Here is a 22,106-nt window from a genome sequence, read left to right as displayed (position 1 = left end):
AGTGGTTACCAAAGGGGAGAGGGGAGGGGGAAGGGGCAAATTAGGGATATGGGATTAAGAGATATGTATGACTAAGTAGAAAATAGATGAGCAACAAGGATATATTGTATAGCACAGGTATAGCCTTGTATACCTTGTATATTATAACTTGTATATTACAAGTATAGCCATTATCTTGTAATAACTTTTAATGGAGTATAATACATAAAAATACTGAATCACTATGTTATGTACACGTAAAACTACTATAATACTTCTTTAAAAAAGAGAAAAACAATTTATATTTTGAAAATTATAAATGCTTGTGTTCCTCACAACCTAAAAGGAATATATCTACTTTAATGAAGCAACAATGATACAACAGGTTATAAATCTTGAAAGTTTATATTTCACAGAGTGGCTGGACTCTTGGTCCACAAGCACATCTGTAAAATATTCCAATATTCATATTTTCCATGAAAACTTATACAGAGCAAAAAACAAAAACAAAGCACAAATTACATGAGAGTGAGTATCATGGCTATCCTGAGTTATTTACTGTGATTTAATGCACTATCCAGTGATTATATTATCCTTTAGTCAAATTAGACCAAAAAATACTGCATCTCTTTTTTTTCCTCTTTAAGGTCAGTGTGTGATAGGAGCCACCCATCAAATTAGAAAAATCAAGAACCCATTTCCTTTACATTTTTTGCTTTCATGTTGTATTAGTTTTTCCCATTTCTACTGTAACAATTTACCACCAACTTAGTGGCTTGGAACAACACAAATTTATTATCTCACAGTTTTGGAAGTCAGAAATCTGAAATAGGTCTCTTTGGGCTAAAATCAAGGTGTTGACAGGGCTGCATTCTTTCTGGAGGCACTAGAGGAAAATCTGATTTCTTGCCTTTCCTAGCTTCTAGGAGCTGCCTGCGTTCCTTGGCCCCGTCCTACATTTTCAAAGCCAGCAATTGCGTCACTCTGCCCTCTGCCTCCATTGTCACGTGTCATTCTCTGATCCTCCTGCTTCCCTCTTCTGTCTTTTAAGGACCCTCATAATTATATTGGGCCCATCTGGATAATCCACGATACTCTATTTTAAGATCCTTGACATCTGCAAAATCCCTTTTGCCATATAAGGTAACATAGTCACAGGTTCTGAGGATTATTAAGACATGGATCTTTGGGGAGGGCTTTACTCTGCCTAATATATACTTGTTGCGTAAAGAATCTTCATTTGGTCATAAAACCCACTTTTAGGTTTATGCTTCCCCTCAAATTTCTTTCTGTTGTCCTAATTCCCTGTTCAACATTCAGGTTGCATGTCATTTAGTGAGATAATATATGTAAAACATATTTTTACAGTTTGAACCCGTTTTGCTTCCTTATGTGTCCCAAGGATCGAGAACCAAACCATGCCTGGCACTTGTTAGGCACTCAACAAATATATGATTAATGAATGAACAAATATTTAGTCAACTGATAGTTACTTCTATAAATATTTAACCCTTTCTTTTTTTCATTTTTTTATTGACGTATAGTTGACTTACAACATTGCGTTAGTTTCAGGAGTCCAGCAAAGTAATTCAGTGTATACATATATTCTTTTCCATTATAGGTTATTACAAGATTATTGAATATAGTTCCCTGTGCTACACAGTGGGTCCTTGTTTATCTGTTTTATATACAGTAGTGTACATCTACTAATCCCTTTCTGCTAGTCTCATTTAAGTGTGTGCATGTTCATTATCTAGCTGCTACTTCCCAATAAATTTGGGGGAAGACTCATACATCTTGGGTAATGATATACTTTCCTAAACAAAGTAAAATTTATGCTTGGTCTCATCAACAGACATCACCTTTTGAGATTAAAATAAACATCACCTTCAAACCTTTGAGTTTGAAGGACTCAGCAATACTTCAATTTTTGGAGCCTAGGAAAGATTAGACAATAATGTTAGCTTTCAATTACTAAATAAGGTTATTCTATTATTCAGAACTCACTTGAGTTTCCTCTTGCTTTTAATCTACTTCCTCCATTAAGTCATCTGTTTGATTATGTAATCATAGCCAAAAAAATCACAGATGAGGCCCTAACCTGCCGTAATCCTCTGTGACCCACAGGCTCTTTGATACCCGGTACAGCATTCGGGAGAATGGTCAGCTCCTCACCATCCTGAGTGTGGAAGACAGTGATGACGGCATTTACTGCTGCATAGCCAACAATGGCGTGGGAGGAGCTGCCGAGAGTTGTGGAGCTCTGCAAGTGAAGATGAGTGAGTGGGAAAGAGAATCACCCGTTGATTTCAGAGCTGACTTGGTATACTTTGAAGCAGGCACTAAGTACAGCCTTCAGCATACCTGTTGGTTCAGGCAGCCAGACAAGTTCAAGTCCAAATCACAACTTTCCACACCTCTTATTTCTGCCATCAACCACTACCCTACAGGCAAGCCTCATCGTTTTCCACCCTCTCCCATTTTCTTGCCTTTATATGGCTCTTTATTTGCACCACTCTGACATCTTTCACCAGGAACTTCCCTTTAAAATCTTTACCCCGTGCCTTCAAAACAGTTTCACTACAATCAAACATCCTTTTAATCTCTAACCTCTTTGCAGACACTTCTTCCACCCTTTTGCCTTATTTCAAACTTGATTTTCTTGGGTGACTTTTCAACCTTAAGTAGCTTTTCTGCTTAAGGGGAGGCTATTTCTTCCCCACTTCATGTCAACAAGGCTAGCATGTAGTGATGGTTCATTGCTCCTTGTAAGTCATTATACTTTGTATTCCTGTGCAAAACCTTTCTTCTCATGAAGGCTTATGCCATTTTGACCATTCTCTCTAGTTCTATTCATCAAGTCATCTACTCACTTCTAGGTCCTCTCCCACATTTATCAAAGATTTTGATTCCAGATTTAGTATCTTTCTATTCACTGCTACTCCTGCCATTATCCTAAAGGATTTTAACAGCCATAAACAGAGCCACTATCCACTTCATCTTATAGCTCCTTGACCTTCCCAAGTCCAGTGATGCTTGCCTTAACTCTTTATCAGTCTACCCAGTCTATGACCTTGTCACCCCAGGAAAGGGACTATACTTCAAATCTTAAACCCTAGTAGGTCACATCCTGAACGTGGACATTTCTATTTCCAGCTCTCTCCGATGAGGGAGGTGGTTTCCCATACTCATGAGTTGCCTCCAAACAGAAGGCACAAACTCCATCTGCCTCTTTCTCAGCTAAGAACAGAGTCTAGCTCTCTCACACCCTTCCTCCCACTCCATACCATCACCATCATGGTCATGTTCTCCTGCCCTTAACTCCTCTCTCTTCTCTGTTCCATCAACCCCCCGTGGGCACGTCACTCAGTTCTCTCTTCACTTAGTTCTCTCTCTGACCTGGTGTGGCATCATTACGCACGCCCTTCCCAGCATCCTCACATCTCATGACCCCCTGTACAGTAGCACCTGCTGCTTGCAAACCCTTGACCTTGTAATGATGTAACTTTTATTTTCTCCTCTCTGACATCACACTACTGATGGGAAAAATCACAGAAACATGCATATTGACACCATACAAAGCACAGTGGAATCCAGTTCTACCCCAGACCTTTATCGTGAGTTTTTGTTGTTGATTTTCATCTCTATTTCTTACATCTTTTACCTTTCACTTTTTGTTGTTATTGTTTTGCTGGAGGAAGTTGTTCGCTGCTTCTTTTCAGTGTGAACACACGAGATGTATTTTCTGAATGTTTGCCTGGCTGAAAGTCTTTATTTTGCCCTCAACCTTGGGTAAATAATTTGTCTGGGTACAGTTGGGAATTTTAAAAGGCTTTTCCTTTAGGTTTTAATAGACAATTATTCACTGGCATGTGACAATCTAGGTTGCAGATAAGAAATCATTCTCTTTTTTTTTTTTTTAAGAAATCGTTCTCATTCGTTTACAGGTAAACTTAATGTTTATCTATCTTAAAATTTTTTGGATTTTTCTCTATTCCTAGAATTCATAATTTTTTCAAATTGACAAGAATCCATCAGGCTTGTGTTTTCTTTTATTATTTCTACCTTAGTCTTAGATGAGTTGTTTTGATCTAAAAACCAAAGGTTTGTTTTTTTCTCAAAGTGAGCTACACTTTTTTTTTCTGTTTTCTTCCTCTTCATTCTATCTCAGTCTTAAACTTTTAGTCAACAAATATTAGGTTTCTTTTTTCAATTTTTTATGACTCCAATTTTTTCTCCTCATATTTCCTACATATTTATCTTGATATTCTACTCTCTAGGAGATTTATTTGGCTTTTGCTTCTACATCATGAATTTGGTCTTCAATATGACCATTCTGCTATTCTGACCTTATATTGTGTATTTTGACCTTAAAAACCCATATTTTTAATTTCTAGGTATTATTTATTCCCTGATTGCTCTTTTTTTTCATAGCCAACTCTATGTGTATGATGTAATACTCACTCATCCAAGGATACTATTAATGCATTTTAAAATTTCTTTTGTTTCTGTTTATTTCTGTTAATTTCTTTTATTTCTGCTTTATTTCTGTTTTCTTCAGGCTAAGTTTTGATTTTATTTTGGTTCTTTTCCTTCATGTTCATGGTTTTTCTCAGATGTCTGTTAATCTCTTATGTTTGATCACACCTATAAATGATGTCCAAGATTAACTATAATAGGTATGTAGTGGGGCCAGTGGGACATAGTGGGAAAGCTGATCTGGGGTTCTGAGAGTAAGTAGGTCGGGATGTACCCACAAGCAGCCTTTCTTTCAGCATGTGGAGCAGTAAGAACACCTAGTAAGGAAGTTGGGATGTTCTCTTTTGCTGAAGGATAAAAGTGTGATTCCAAAGACAGAGTATATCTAAGTACTTCACTACTTTGTGGAACTACTTTTCCTTAGACTATTGCTCACATTCTTTCTGGCACTAAATGTTCTTGATTTTGGTTCTAGCCTAAATCCTCTTTTCTTCTTCTCTCCTCTTCTTTCTCCACTCTCTCCTTAGGAAAGCTCACCCATTCATGTGGGTATACACTGCTGTGGCCATCCCAAATGTTAAAATTTTGGAATGCTTTCACAGTGCTTGCTAAAGAGCTGTTTCCTGAGACCCTCAAGGTCCCCACCCCCATCGCTACTCCAACTACCCTCAGACCTCCTTCAGGAGTTTCCTCCCCCAGATTCCTTATGGTCCAACAACTAAGGGTTCAATCTTGGCACAGCAGGACACTTCCAGCATCCTGCTTCAACAAGATGTCCAGTTCTGATTAGTCAGTGCTCCTGGCTCCACCTGAATCATGCTTCCTTAGAGTGGGGAATCCATGACTCCACGTGAATACTCAATTCATTCCTAGTTTACTTTATAATCAATTACCCACAAAGGTTCTCCTGACCTCTCACCAAAAGATGACAAAGAGCTTTAATTCACTGAAAAGATAGGAGTTATTTGCTTTAAAGAAAGGTTTCCTGCCTAAGACATTATCAGTGACTCAGGTTTGCCATAGGGATCAGCTCAGGGAACCCAACAGAAGGAATGAATTATACTCTCTTTGACTATCACAGGCATATCAACTCCTAAGCTAAGCTTTGGCCAGTAGCTGTTTGACAAATCTACTCACAATTGATGTGCTTAGTCATTATCTAAATGTAGGTATTCACCTTGTATCTTTGCCACAATGCAGGATCATACCACCTCTAAATGGCAATAAATGGCTAGATTAAAAATCAATAGAACATGCAGTCTTTGCAAATATCGCTTATAGCTACCACCAAACCATGTCCCTCAAGCACACACACACGCAAATGAAGTAGAAGGGAAAAATTCTATTTCCTGCTCTTCTATGTCAAAGTAACAAGTTGATTATGGCACATGACTTGAAAGAAATAAAATGCATCTATTTCTCAGGAGTCTCTTCTGCAAAGACAGTCCTCTGTTATGTATCTGTAACATAAGATTCCTTAGGAAATAAATGTAGTTTTCATTATTTTATGAATGTTTCAAATAGTAGAATAACTGACTTGAACTTGTCAATTCTTCTATACATTAGATTTAATAATGTCTTCCTCTGAAAGCTCAATATTGGAGAATATTAACTGACATAAAGTATTTCTTCTGAAAAAATTAATTTAGGGGTGTTTCACAGAACAGTATACACAAGTTTGCTTTGCAGAGTAGAGTTACTCTGAATTGTATTGCAAAATTTCTCTGATTACAAATATAGTAACATCGGATTTATTTTCTAGAGGATACATGTATCTAATTTTTAATCATCAAATTTAATAGTCAAATTAAGATGGAAACTAAAGGGAAAGTAGGTCATAATTCAATTGTATACAAATATAAACTTATAGCAAAACTTTATTTTCATATGGTTTCATGTCTGTTGCTATGAATTAAATAATGTTGAATTGTTATGGTAACAGTTTATTTTAATGAACTTTTTATTAACTATTTTTTAAAGTGAAGAATACTATGGTAATTTCAAACTCCTAATTTTTTTATGAGTTGATTTTTCAAAAAAGGTAAAACAGAGATAACTTACATTTTAAAAAATGATTTCTGTTTGATATCCACTAAAAACATGTCTTAGCATTTGGAAAATTCTGTATTATAATACGCCCAAGAATATTTTTTAATGGATATTGATAATTAAACATAAAGTTAGAAACCCTAAGTTTAATAAAGCCATATCACCTTTTTAATTTTTAACTTCATTTGCTTTTAGAACCTAAAATAACTCGTCCTCCCATAAATGTAAAAATAATAGAAGGATTAAAGGCAGTTCTACCATGTACTACGATGGGCAATCCCAAGCCATCGGTGTCGTGGATCAAGGGGGACAGTGCTCTCAGGGTAAGTGATTATTATGAAAAAACATGTATATACAACAATATTTTCAAGTACAACAATCCTTTGCAAACTTGATCACACGCTTATAAACTTCTAGTATAAAATGTTTTCTGTGTACAACATTTTAACCAAACTTAAATATTTCTGTTCCCATATACACAAGTCATAAGGCATTGAAGGTGGGGCTGAGCAGGGGAAAAAAGAGATGGGAACCAGTAGCGTTAAGGATGGTAAAGGAGGCAAAGCAAAGCTAGAATCTTTTTTGTTGGTTGGTCAGCTGGTTGGTATTTGAATCACTTATTTTTTTAACATTGAATCTTTGAGACTCAAGAGATTAAAAAAATGGAACTAAGCTCCAAGCTTTATACATGCCAAAAAGTTTCTGGGAGGAGAGAGAGATATGAGGTTTGGAAGAAGAGGAATGATTATATTCTGGAGTGAAGTTAGAGCATCAAGACTCAAGACTGGTGAACAACCCTTGACAATGACCTCAGTCACATACAGCAGTCAGACTTGAAATGCATTATTCACATGTTTATTTTGTACTGCTTTGTATCTTATACCTACATTTACTGATAAATTACTATACTGCGTCACCATCGACTCTTTCCATCCTTGTATAACCTACTAACTGTGAACTCAATGAGGTCAAACACATTATGCTTTTCATATTACTGTACTCAGAGTATTGCATGGGGAACACATAGGTGTTGATATATGTCAATTAATTGAAATAAAACATAATATCAATTAGCTGTGTTTTATTTAAAATAAAACAAATAATTTTCATTTCTTATGGTAATCTATATAATTCTCTGGCTTTCCTTTTGTTACAAATACTTTCTACAATAAAAGCAGGGGGTAGCTCTATACATACTACAGAATTTAGAATCCCCAGAGAGTAGATAAATGTAATATTTTAACTATAAAGACCAATTTTTGTATTATTTGTAGAATTTTCCAACTTTTCAAAGGACATAGATTTCCCCTAAGGATACCACACAGGCAGTAAGTATGGCTGTTAGAACCAATGCTTTTAATCAGACAGACCTGAATATGGCGTTTTTAGATATCAAATAAATTCCTAAAGCAAGCCTTGTTGACTTAGGATCCAATAACACTTGGGATCTTCATATAATGAAAGAAAATAAAAATAACTATGTCTTATGGCATTGTTATTGAAATTAATTTAGGTAATCTTATACTATCTCATGTATTTTTTTTTGGGGGGGGGTACACCAAGTTCAATTATCTGTTTTTATACACATATCCCCGTATTCCCTCCCTATCTCATGTATTATTGTCTGTTATCCATAAGAAATGCCAAATAAGTGTTAAAATAATATTTTTGATGCGTGAGAATGACGAGGAGGAAATACAGCACATGTGTCCTTGACAGACCTATGGCCATTTTTAATTTCCTGTCCCTATCCCTGGCAGGAAAATTCCCGCACGGCGGTTCTTGAATCTGGGAGTTTAAGGATTCATAATGTACAAAAGGAAGATGCAGGACATTATCGATGTGTGGCCAAAAACAGCCTCGGGACGGCATATTCCAAACTGGTGAAGCTGGAAGTTGAGGGTAAGGAGCTGTGTTCCTTCCCATTACAGTGTTAGCAGAGGGCTTCACACTCTACTGTGAAGGCTGTATTTCAGCTTGCAAAGCAGAGAGGCAATAGGTAGTTCAGTTCCCTCAGTTATTCCAGATATTAGACCATCAAGTCAACACTCAAAAAACTGAAAAGAGAAAAAAAAAAGTTCCTTTGTATAAGAGGTCATATTCCATCTATAGCTCATTAATTGACCAAAACAGACTAAAGTCACTATAATACTAAAACAATAGGATACCATTTTAGAAAGTCCTGTTGGCTTGGACAATTCTCCCTTGTTTATAAATTTGAAGATACTCATGTTATCTTTTTTCAGCATAAAAGATGTGACTTAAAAATGTATCAAAAAAAAAAAAATTACCTTCTTTCCAGATTGTATTGTCACCAAGGGTTGAGAAAAATAAAATACTGACTCAAAATGTATAACCCCCAATGGTCCTACTTCTATGAATTACATTGTCAAAATGTTTCTATTTTTTAAAATGTTCCTTCAAGTCTAGTAATTCAACAACTGGCTGTGAAAGATCTTCACTGAGAAATCAGAATCCAAATCGAGCTAGGGATTCTATTCATTTGGTTGTCAGATCCTTCCTAATCTGAAATTATATCACATTTTGCTTAAAAATAGAAACTGCCAGCACGCCTGTACTAGGTGAGTAAACTGAGCGCAAAACTCTTTCCAGCTCTTCCTGTTACAAGCCATAGAATTAACCTCACTGGCTCTCAGTTTTCTTATCTGCAAAGTAGGTTTTGTTGTGAATATCCAATGAGATAAGTTACTGTAGTATTTAGCAGAGTGTCTGACCCTTTATAAACATTCGATAAATGTTGACTATAAGAATTATCACTTCCTTTTCTCCTTTTCTGTTATCTGATTGATAAAGTAATTGTCATACACTGGCACAAGTTATAATTCAATTGGGGGAGACTTCACAGTTTCCCCATAGCTTACTTTGATGTTACCCTTCTCTTAGGCCAAAATCGACCCTTTCCTACATTTCTTCCTTCTCAATCACACAGTTTTCTATTAGCTCCTTTAAGATTATCTTTATTTCCTAGCTAGACCTTCTTCTCACAGCTTTTATGATTTCATTTCAATTAACTGTTCATGGAAAGGAATGAGGTTGGAGGGAATAGTGGTTGTCAGATGTAAAAAGGATATATTTTTAGCACAGCTGCTGGAATTTAATATCTTTTCAATTATCAGTGCTATTTAAAGCTCAGAATGCAACAACCACCTGATGTAACTTATTGAGTGAAAATTAAATAAACATACAAACACACTCAGTCACACTTTCAGACACAATGAATGTCTGCCTAGATCCAGTGTTTCCTTGAACTATACGTGGAGGGATACAGAACCAATATTATCCATTTGTGTATGATATCATAAATATTTTCCTCTTTAGGGTGTGAAATACGAGCCCTCTGAATTATAACATAAAATACTGATTGTTTAGGTTGCTGTCTTCAGAGATAGTGAAACCATTTGCTTTAGCTTTGGTCTAGAGAAGATTATCACAAACCTCATTAGCTGGAGTTTGATTACACAGTTTGGTCTTGCCTGGCCGTTTAGTTTTGTATCATGCCTATCAGTAAAACTGAATGCTCTCCTTTCTTCCTAACAGTGAAACAGTCATGTTCATTGTGTTAACAATTAAAAATACATGCTAGAAATTTTCATTAAACTTGCTGGTACTGAGAGCTCCTAATATCATTTAACGTGACTCTATCAGTAGGCAAGATGCTCATTTTAGCACACGTCTATTTCTACTCCATTCTAGTCCCTATTAGTCAATATACAAGAAAATGTGACATGCTTAGCACAGTTGCTTGTACATAATATGCATTTAGTAAATGGTATCAATTATAATTATTGCTATTAGAACAGAAATTTTGCAGCAAATCTGTTTTGGCTCTTGAAGCTCTGAAAAACTGGCTTCCAACTAAAGAAATAGTTGAGGCATGTCCACAAGATATAATGCAAACATGTTCTATTTCAAAGGAAGGGCCAATTCAACCAACAACTCAGAGCAGGTGAAAAAGCAACTGAGAAGTCACTGGAAGAATCCCAATGTGCCTTCAAATGCCCGCTGTCTTGGCAATGGTGAGGGCTAAAGATGAAGCTGGCCATGGTCAGTTAGGACAGATGAGTATTTGCTATGTATTATATCAGTAACTCTGCAAATTAGTTTGAGCAAATCAGAATGAGAGCCCTGTAAGTGCTATTTGAGGCAGGGCTACACTAAGGGCAAATGGGTATGTCAGGGAAAGAGAGGGTTTGTCTGCCATCGTGAGCTTCTAATGAGGTTAAGCATGCCAGGTTATGGATTTGGTACAGTATGCTAGCTAAATCTTAGCAGCCATAATAAACATGAAAGAAATACCCTTGGACACAGAAGTAAAGCTCCCTTTCTAGATTGCCATCCTCAGGCTTCTGGGTCTGGAATGGCAATGTAATGATATTCTACCCTTCTGTCTTGCCTTAAAAGATTCAGATAGTGGCATGCAAAATTACTGATGCGAAGGAGGGAGGAGATATGGGGATATATGTATACATACAGCTGATTCACTTTGGTGTACAGCAGAAACTGGCACAGTGGTATAAAGCAATTATGCTCCAATAAAGAGCTTAAAAAAAATTACTGATGGAACCATCTAACAACCATGACCAAACATGGATGCCTTTCTAAAAGGATGAGCAATGGGATGGCTAACATTTTAAAGTCCTAAATGCTTTACATGTATTATTTTATTTTAATTTTCACTAATAGTCATTGAAGAAGGGCCTATAATTGTACCATTTTAGGAAACCAAAGAACACAGAGGATAACTAACTCACTCAAGGCTGCACAGATAGAGGCATCTAAGAAATGGAGTAATACTGAATACTGTCTATTCTATTAAAGAACTAGAGAATCATATGTGACACTGTCAAGAGCAGTGTCAGAATGGGGATGGGGAAGAAGCAAGAATTCTGTGAATGAAGGAGAACGGGAGCTAAAAAAAAGACAGTGGATGTAGACAATTTTTTTCAATAAATTTGGCAGAGAAAAGGGATGAGTCCAAAAAGTGAGCAGTAGTTGGAGGCATGTTTTAAAAAAACCATTGACAATGTTAAAATATTAATGAGAAGGAACCCAGAGAGAAGGAAAACTTGAATATACGGGAGACTGGCAGAATATTCAAGGGACTGTGGTGCTTGGGAAGGCAAAAGAGACATATTCAGCAATAAACTTTATACAGGGGGTGACCACATATCCCAGTTTGCCCAGGACAGTTCTGGTTTACACCTGTTGTCCTGGAATAATTATTAATAGAGTCCTTCTTTTACTTTCAAAAATGTCCTGGCTTCCGTGGTCAATTATTTGATTACTTAGACAGGAAGAAGAAACTTCCTTCCTTGTAATAGGAAGAAAGGAGAAAAGGGGCATATTCCAGTATAAATGAGTTCATAAGTTGGATGGATGGAATTTGAGAAAGCTCTGTTCTGATGGGCTCTGTTTCCTCTAGGAAGTAGGAAGTAAGGTTATCTTCGGAAAATACTTCTGTAAAGGGGGGGAGAGGGATGAGGAGAGTGCAAAGGTTTTAAAATAGCTGTGGGGAACAGGGGAAATGACTCACAGGGAAACAAGGCTTGCTGGGCAACATTCAGGTTTTAGCAGAGAACAGGACTATGAACACAGAGTGACATCAATTTGCTTCGCTGCAGGTTTTCCCCCAGGGTTGCTCAGCAGTACAGGTGTAAGTTGGAATAAGTAGAAAGCCAACTCCAAAGGCAAGATATAAGCATTGGAGTTTTGCCAGGAAGGAAAAGAGGGCAAAGGATTTGTGAATATTGTTAAGAGAATGCTTGAAATGATGACTTACGGAATCTTTATGTACTAAATACACAAACCTGGGATTAAACACTTAGAACTCCAGCAATACTGCCAACAAGATAATATGAAAATCTTCCTACTGCAAACAGCGAGAAATGTTGGGTTAGTTGTATAACTCATAAGGAAAAAATTTAAATATTCAGAAATCAGGAATGAATAGAAATTGGAAAAGCAGAGCAGTAAGGTCATGAGCTGGTTGGGCATTGTCCTCCACATAATGAGACAGGTGCCCATTTCTGTGATGTACAAGACTGGGTTTAAGACTCTTCAAGGGAAAGAGGTCAAGGTCTTGGGTCCCTGTGAAATGGAAGTTAGCACCGATACCATCGTATAAAGCTGAGAACCACTGAAATGAAAAGATGGGCCAGAAAAATTCTACCCATTGGAGTAGAAAGATAACACAGAGGTGTGTCTGTCTCTTCATAAGAATTAAAAACAAGTCTTCTTATGAAAGAATATCCAACACTCAGGACTGTATGTCAATTAGATTTGATTTTGAATTCATGCTGCCAGCACAGCCAGTCTGGGAATCCTCAGCTAGAGAAATTATCATAAAAAACAGTCCCAGGTCTTCCATAGAAGACACAGAGATGGCCAACAGGCACATGAAAAGAAGCTTAATATTGCTAATTAATAGAGAAATGCAAATCAAAACCACAATGAGGTTTCACCTCACACTGGTCAGAATGTCTATTACCAAAAGTCTACAAATAATAAATTCTAGACAGAGTGTGGAGAAAAGGGAACCCTCCTACATTGTTAGTGGGAATGTAAATTGGTGCAGCCACTTTGGAGAAAGAGTATGGAGGTTCCTCAAAGAACTAGAAATAGAACTACTGTATGATCCAGCAATCCCACTCCAGGGCATATATCCAGAAAAAACGAAAACTCGAATTCAAAAAGATGCACCCCTACATTCATAGCAGCGCTGTTTACAATAGCCAAGACATGGAAACAACCCAAGTGCCCATCAACAAACAATTGGCTTAAGAAGATGTGGTATATATATATATAATGGAATATTACCTGGCTATAAAAAAAGAATGAAATATTGTCATTTGCAGCAACATGGGTGGACCTAGAGAATATCATACTTAGTCTTAGCAAAGACAAATACTATATGAGTTATATGTGAAATCTGAAAAACGAAAAACAAATGAATCTACACACAAAGCAGAAGCAGAGTCACAGACACAGAAAACAAACTTATGGTTACCAAAGGGGAGAGGGAGAAAGGGAGGGACAAATTGGGAGTGTGGGATTAACAGATGCAAACTATTATACAGAAAATAGATAAGCAACAAGGATTCACTGTACAGCACAGGGAGTTATATTCAATATCTTGTAATAACCTATAATGGAATATAATCTGGAAAAAAAAACAACTGAATCATTTTGCTGTATACCTGAAAGAAATACAATATTGTAAATAAACTATAATTTAAAAGAAAAAGAAAAAATTAGTTCCAGGTCAAAAATGTAACAACAAAAAAGCTGAAAAAAGAAACACCTCACACAGGTTACGTAGGGTTTTCGTAGATAAAGCCATACTGAGGATGGGTTCACAGGGCAAAATTATTGCATCCATAGGAAACAACCTGCCTTGAATGAGAGTTCGCTGACACAATATACAAAGGGATTTAAGCCCCAGGAAATTCAGTTAACAACACAATATAATAGATATTCCAAAATAAATATGTTTAAAGACACAAAAGGAGGAACAACAAAAAAGGAAAATACATTAGGAGCAAGAAAGGCAGTTCTGGTGAAGAATTAAATATAATTTTAACATATGGGAAATGTAATGATTAAAATTCAGTGGGTGGGTAATGGTGCATTAGAGATAAAGAGAGAATTCACACATTAGAAGTCAGCTCTTCAGAGCTTAGAATTCGGTGCAGAAAGATGAAACTGAATTTAAGAAATAATTAAGGATAAAAAGAGAAATAATTAAGGATAAATTACAGAAAGAGAGAATAGAGAAATATAAGAGAAAGCTATACTCAAAAGCATGATGCCTGAGAACTTGCCAAAACTGATGAAAACTTAAATCTTCAAATATGAGATGCCCAAGTCTCAGTAACAAAAGAGCAGATATAGAAATAGTTGCACACTCAGACACATAAGAATGAACCAAATACGTAATGAACCAAAGACAAAAAGGTGATCTTAAATTATTGAAGAAAAGACAGATTACTTACAAAGTTCATCAATTAGAATAACAACAATAGAGAGGATATGGGAACCAGCACTTTCAGTTATTCTTATAATTTGGTATAGCCTAGTGGAGATGTTTTTGTTTTTGTTTTTTTAATAAAAATCAAACTTTAAAATGTGTATAGATTTGTCTCAGTAATTTAACTTCTAAAAATTTACCTAAGGGAATTATTTATAGAAGTATACACTCAAGATTATCACAAAGTTGTTTATAATAGTAAACTTGTTTACATAATTTAAATTTGCATCAGTAGGAGACTGACATAATATGTGATGAAATTCCTCGTGACCATTAAAAAGGATGACGTCGTTCTATATGTATTAACTTCTAAAACTATCCACCATATATGTGACTGGGGTCTGTGTTCTATCTCTGAATCTCAGTTTCCTCATTTCTAAAACGGAGGTAAAAGCAGCACCTACCTCTTAGGTTTTCGCAGTAATTACGTGAATTAATACGGGCACACAGTAAGCACGATAAAATCGTTTGTTGTTTTTATTATTAATAATTTAATATTTATATAGTGCTTACCATGTGCAAGGGACTATCATATTTCTTTAGAAATATTAACCCATTAGATATATTAATGTGTTCGTAAGTAAAAACGTAAGTTAAAGAACAGTATGTTATATACTATACATTGGACTATAAATACCAAATTGCTAATAGTCATCATCTCTGCATGTAGAATTACATGGCGGGAGGTGGTAACCTCCTATCATACACTTTATATAGCTTTATACTTTCTGAACTTTTATAAGGACACCTTTATAATTAGGTACAATGAATGCTTGTATTTACGCTTTGGAAAAAATTAGTTCATCCAAATATATTACTTTAATCCAGTGACATCCATCTTTCAGTTCATTGGTTTGACATGCTATTTTTGTAGTTCTGTTGCTCCATTCTGCTCTAGAACCAACTCAGGGATGTGAAAAGTTTTGTCAAAGGTAGGATCCCTATGTTGATTAGATATTCACAACACTCTGGCTATTGGCTGAAGAATGTTCAAGGTGTCACGAACACGGAACCTGCCCTTTCCTTAGGGAAGGAATCAGTCCATAAAGACAGTAAGGTGAGGAAGTAAGGGGGCCACTTGGCGGAGTGGGAAGTGGAAAGGTTCAGAGCGGGGCAGCTGCTGGTGAATTCTCTTCTCGTTTGACGCTTCTTTCTTACTTATGGGCAGAAACCTGGAATTTATGACTCTATAGTGGCTTGGAGGATCCAAACTAAAATTCTATTTGGGTTCTGATTTCTCAATGAACATTCTCTACACTTGGTTAGGTGTTATTGACTCATAAAGTAAAATAAAGATAAGTTCCCATAGAAAAGTGAAGCACTTCTGGGTGAGGACTATATAGGTATACTGATTTGCCATTGGCCGGGAGGTCTCTGGTTTCCCAAATTCCATAGTTGCCCGGAACGCAGAAAAGAGCTGTCAGTCTCTCAACTGTGGAGGCTCTTCCCCTGGAAATGTTAAGCCCTGACTCAGGTACCTCTGTGACAGTGGGCTTTAGGATAGGCTCCATGGCAGGATAGATGAGAGCCAGAGAAATCTATACATCACATTTACTAGAAAATTTCATTTTCTAAATGCTCATTTTAAAATATTTTACTATATTTGGAGTGCATCTCACAATCATTGGTTTCTTACAACAAGCATTGGCTAATTTTTTGTTTCTCTATTATGCATTTTAATACATCTGAAATTGAGATTTGTCCAGCTTAAAGGCAATCATACCTCGTTTGTGGCTTCTGCCCTCTAACGAAGATGGTTCCTTAGCTGTTTCCAAATATGAGAATGAATATATAAAGATAAATCAATCATATTGGCTCAGAAAGATTTCCTTATATTTAACTAGAAATGTTCTTTCTGTTTGAGATCATTTCTTTTCATTAGTTCCTCACAGAGGTAGAAACATCATTTTCAGCAGCAGAATTCCATGTAGCCTCCCCCGTCCCCACCCCCCACCCCCAAACAATGATACTCGCTGCATTAGTTTTGTTTGGTTGAAAACAGACAAAGTGACTTCTCAGGGCCCTATAGAAGGAATTCTCTTCTAAGTCCAGAGCCAGCCTTGTCTCTTTCTCCAGTCTACTTCATGTTCTGCCTTAGGCCTATGTGCCCCCAAAGAATGGTCCATATGGTTTCTCCTATGTGTCTATAACTGAAACAGTTTTCTCCTGGGTACTCCAAAGTACTCCTGAGGACTCAGGAGCAGGGCGATACCACCATGGAATGTGATGATTTGAGTGGTACAGCTGGAGTTTGCAAGGAGATGCTACCATCAAGGGAGGCTTTGAATGACCTCTGAAGTACCAGATTCTTACTTAACTCCCCAATTTTGACCAGAGAGATATTCTCCTTTAAAAAAAAAAAGTGTTTCATAAACACTACAGTATAGAAATTAAACACTTTTAATAAGATAATGTAATTATTCTTTTTGTAGCCAGAAAGGTCATTGTTCTGAGTTTTTTAATCATTGGAAAAGGTTAAAAAACTACAAATATCTAATTTTCTTACATTTCCCTTATATTCTTACATATTTCTCTTATACTTCCCTTATATCCTTTGCCTTAATTATTATGAAATTATTTCTTTGGAGCTGAGAGTGGATTTTATACATTCTGTGAATATCACATTTAGATGAGTCCTGCTTTGTGTATAGAAACTGGTTGAGTATAGAATACTTGAGACCCCAATTAAAACAGATGGATGTTGGAACGGATTGGGCTCCCTGCTGACTGTATATTCCATCATTACCTTGTTTCGCCTTACAGCTTTAAGCCATTAAGGAAAAGATTAGGCAGAAGAGAGGCTAGAACCAAGGGTTCTCAGTCAGTGATCACCAGTGGGAAGAGGGATCTTGGCATCAGTATGCAAATAAGAGCCCTAGAAGCAGACCAAGAAAAGAACAGAACTCTTCTCTGTAGAGGGTTATTGTAGGCTCCTCTAATGTTTAAATAACTCCTTGTTTGCAGGGGGCCTTAAAAACAGACCTATGTCTTCACACTCAGGAGAGGCATTTTGGGGAGTGAGGAGGAAAGGTGAGCCATTTGGCAAATTTAATTGGTTCCAGTGCAAGAGTTTCTGACACTGCACAGGGCACTTTACTGCTGTCAGTCCCTTCTCTGCAATCTGAAAAGCTTCACCATCTATCCTTAGGGATGACCTGGTCTAGTGGAGGCTTTTGTTGTTGTTGAAGATTTTTTGCAAGCATATGCAGTATATAAGCAGAATTCTAAAAGACCAAAACAAATACACACATAGGATGTCTCATAGGTAAATATCAAGAGATCTAACACTAAGAGATCAGGACTGTTTTAAAAAATGTTAGACCTCTGGCTGTCTTCTTTCCTAGAGACCAGATTTCCTTACTGTATCTAGAAAAGTGGAAGTGATCACGTAATATTTGTACACATTTGATGTGCTTTTTCCTTTGTTTATGCTGCAGCTCTTAATATGACAAATGCCACAGAGAGAGGTATTTAAACCCCCAACGTGTGCTGTGCTCTCAGTGATTGCAGTTTTAATAAAATTTGCAGTGGCCCTGTTCCCGGCATCAGTTCTACCTGTTTGATGCCACTAACAGGTTTGATTTGCTGTCATGAGTACACTGTGTATTTAAAAACCAAAGAAAAGAAACAGCCATAAACCTTTGCTATCCCTGGGGGTTATCATGGGGAAAATTAAATCTGCATGATTAATAGGGTGCATGCTCTAAAAGAAGGGTTTGACCCACTGATTTCAACTTTAGGGGATATTATGCTGCATTCTCATCTAGAAAGTTCTGTAGTGCTTTCAAGAAACAAGAGTAAAGTGGTCCTTTAGTTGCAGAGTTGTCAGTAAAGTTCTCTAAGAACAAAAAAAAGAAGTTACATAATAATTATGCACTGAACATATAATACCTCAAGATAAAGAACAGTTAGGCCCTCCTTAATCGCTTTGGAGAAAATAAAATGTTTCAAAGATTTGTCTTCAGCTGTTTAAGATAACAGAATTGACATAATGTGGACATTATATCATTTGAAATGATAAGTTATTGGGACCTAAAATATGCATCCTCTAATTGGAGTAAGCTTTTATTTTCATTGTTTAGGTATAAAATGAGATGTACAAGTTCAAACATACACTCACCAAAAAAAGGAAAAATTCTTCTCTTTAATGCACTAATTCATCCAACAAAGATTAATTGAGCAATACACCAGGCACTGTGTGAGACAGAGAAGGCCACGTCATCACTGGGCTTAATTTCAAAATGTACCTGTTTTGAATCATGCAAATGTATCACAGAAAGCTATTAGGACTCTACGGCAATATGGAATTCAAACAATATGTTCACTTATTTCCTTCAGAAATCAAATATATGACTTTCAAATTTTAATCAATGATAAACTATTGATTTTCACCAATGATAAACTATGGAAGACATGATTTTTGGAAGGAACTTAATGTACTGGCTAATAACATGGGCTCTAGATTCTTGAGAAAACTGCCTGGGCTCCAGAGTCTAGAGTCAACTGCTGAAGTTCAAATCCTGGCTTACCACTTGTGTAACTTCAGGTAGGTTACTTCGTTTCTTAGTGCCTCAGTTCCCCTATATGTAAAATGAGGTGAATAATACTTCTTGTCTCATACGTTGTAAAAGGATAAACCTAAATACCACGTTTAAAGCTCTTAAAAGAGTGCTTGGCACAGAGCAATCAATCAAATAATAGTTACCAACGTTAATTCTAGGACGACTGTAACTTCAGTACAATGAAAGCAATGACGTAAGCAATTGGAAAGACATTTACAGCTCTTTACTCCATGTGTCGTCTTTATCTTTGAGGTAGAAGCAATAAAGTTCAGTGGCAAAAACTAAATTTTTATTTAAAATAGAGTTGATGTTTTATTAACTTTGGTTCTATCAGAAGAGTAACCATCAACTTTAAAATCTGAAATGGGCCCTGGAAGTTATAGCTCAATCCCTTAATTTGCAGATAAGGAAACGAGACCAGAAAAATGATTACTTTACCCAAGTTAGCCAAGAGCTTGGATGTCTTAACCCCTAGACCAGGACATCTTTCATTACCCCATTCTTGAGTCTTTTCTTTCTCTATGTTTTATATTCCATAGATCAGCACTCTGGAGCATTGACATGCTTTAGCATGTACTCTGCCACTTACTAGTTACATGAGGTTCGATAATTTACTTAACCTCCACAAGTCTATTTCCTTTTTGTGAAATAGAGGCAATATGACTTGAAGTGTAGAGTTCTTCAAAGGGGCTGAGATAGCCTATATACAGTGTCTAGCTCTTCGATAAATACTGGCTGTTGTTGGTATTGTCTGCTGTTTACATTGTTATGAAGCTGGATGACTTCTGTCCAGAGAATATTGCTGGTTAGGCTTTTCAAATTTCATAAATAGAATGTTAACATTACCAACTGCTTCTCTTGCTTCTGAAGAACATAAATCTACCCTCAATCAGCAATGCTTTGTCCCTGCATTCTTGGTACTTGTTAGAGATTATAACTTTGGTTTGGCCCCACTGTGACAAGTGACGTAAGAATGCTTATCTAAGGAGCTATATGAAGATGTACCTTTACCAGCAAACTGGAAAGAGACTGTTTAGAATCAAACTGTTCCCCACCCCCCTGCCCTGCAAAATAGTATAACAACAGGAAAGTCAAGGCAACCTTAGTGCATATCCCAAGCTTACATCATATTTTACTCACTACAGAAATAGCAGTTTGCCAAAAATCTTGTTGAAAATATTGATCATTCCGTCACTCACTGCTCTGAAAAACATCTTAAGTGAGAAATTGCTTTAAAAATTTAGTGCCTGAGAAGGAAACAGTGGTCTCTCTTGAGAAATTGGCATTTTGCTCTCTTTCCTGTAGTGAGAACTGTGTACCTTATTTTCTTTTACTTTATTTGTGGCTCTAGCTTGCATGTATCTCTGAGTCCAATTTGAAGCTTAGTCAAAATCTGTTACACTAAACCAATAAGAGGTCTCCTTTTCTTAATACTAAAGTGTTGTTATTTCATTTATTTTACTGTCATGTCGTCAATTATAGTCACTTCAAACATCTCTATGGAAAGAGATGGAAATAAAGTTGATGGACTAATGGAACTCTTCCTCCAAGGTAGTGGTTCTCAAGCATCAGTGCACATCAGAAGCATCTGCAGATCTTGTTAAAAGGCAGAGTGCTACGTTGCATTCCCCAGAGATTCAGATCTGATGGGTCTCTGTTAAGGCTGTTTAACAATCTCCCAAATGATCTTTATATACGTAGTCTATGAACTATACTTTGAGAAACATTGACTTAAGGGTTTCTACCTGGAATGTGTTTATTCCAGATGAAGCTTAACAACTTAAGGAGAAAGTTAGCTTATTCACAATTAGTATGAGAAATGTTAGGATAGCTTCAAACTTATTCACAATTGAGTGCCTACTATATTCCATGTGATGAGGTAAATCCAAGGATATAGAGGTAAATAAGACACGGTTCCTTTCTTGAAAAGTCTTCAAGTTTAGTGAGGACATGCAAGCAAGTCATTACAATAATTAAAGTTCAATATATTTGCAATGATAGAAGTTTGGGCAGGATACACACACAGGACAGGGGAGACAGTGAGAGGTCGGGAAAGTTTCAGACAAGTGAGATCCAACAGGGCTTTGATCAGTGAATAGCAGCTCATGGTACTGAACATATCTCAGTGAGAAAGGGAAAAATGCAGATTTCTCATGCAAGCACAGGCTGACACTGACTCCTAACCAGGGAGTCAAAGATGGACTAGAGAGTTTGGGACAGTATCTACGGGAGGTGCTATGAAAACCAGAATAAGCTCCAAGTTGACTCATAAGCTATTTGAGTTTATATCCTATGCTATCTTTTCTTGGACATAATTTTAAAATGGATATATATCTATCATCTTATCAGCACGGGAACCTATGGTTTGGAGGTCTATCTATGGTCCAATTGGAGCATCCAGAATCCCATCTCGAAGGCTACGGAAATGTTCCCAAACCAAGCCACTTTAGACAACCAGGATATTATGGTATCACTTAGGATTAAGGGTATTAAGTTAAAAGAAACTCCTATTTCTTTTTCCAGCTGAAATTTCTGGTTAGCTAAAAAACAAATAAATAATTTGAAAATTCTGGTTCTTATTAAACTTCAGCTTCTTTGACTGCTGTCAGAGCTCAGGTATCTTCTTTTTCATGAGATTAGGTCAAAATGTTATTTAAAAGTAAGCTAAGATTTTGATAAACACAGTGTAGTTATATAAGATGTTAACATGAGAGGAAATTGAGTGAAGAGTAACTTTCTTATACTTCCTTTACAACTCTTCCGTAAATTTAAAATTATTTCCAAATAAAAACCTTTTGAAAAGTAAACTGAAAAAGGCCTCTGTCCTCATCATTAAGCAGTTTAGCATCTCCTCCCATTAAAACCAGAAAATATATTTTTTTAAGAATGAAAAAAATGAATCAGAACTGAAGTTGAACTTTTTTCTTGGCTCATAGTTAAACTTGTAATGTATTTTCAGAACCATTTTAACAAAACTATTCTTAATCGTC

At 36.4% G+C, this 22,106-nt stretch overlaps 1 protein-coding gene across 5 annotated transcripts in view; it reads left to right on the top strand.

The window, feature by feature from the left end:
- MUSK (muscle associated receptor tyrosine kinase) overlaps nucleotides 1–22,106 on the top strand; it is an 88,385-nt gene that overhangs the window by 17,584 nt on the left and 48,695 nt on the right. For all 5 annotated transcript variants that reach the window (XM_057722827.1, XM_057722825.1, XM_057722824.1 and 2 more), the window contains exons 3-5: nucleotides 2,107–2,258; nucleotides 6,703–6,830; nucleotides 8,268–8,409. In XM_057722827.1, the coding sequence (XP_057578810.1) occupies nucleotides 2,107–2,258; nucleotides 6,703–6,830; nucleotides 8,268–8,409 (422 nt within the window). The remainder of the gene's footprint in view (nucleotides 1–2,106; nucleotides 2,259–6,702; nucleotides 6,831–8,267; nucleotides 8,410–22,106) is intronic.

The sequence above is a fragment of the Hippopotamus amphibius genome, chromosome 2 (assembly GCF_030028045.1).
Source record: "Hippopotamus amphibius kiboko isolate mHipAmp2 chromosome 2, mHipAmp2.hap2, whole genome shotgun sequence".
NCBI lineage: Eukaryota > Metazoa > Chordata > Mammalia > Artiodactyla > Hippopotamidae > Hippopotamus > Hippopotamus amphibius.
The sequence above is the reverse complement of the archived record's forward strand: the minus strand, read 5'-3'. Positions and strand labels throughout refer to the sequence as shown.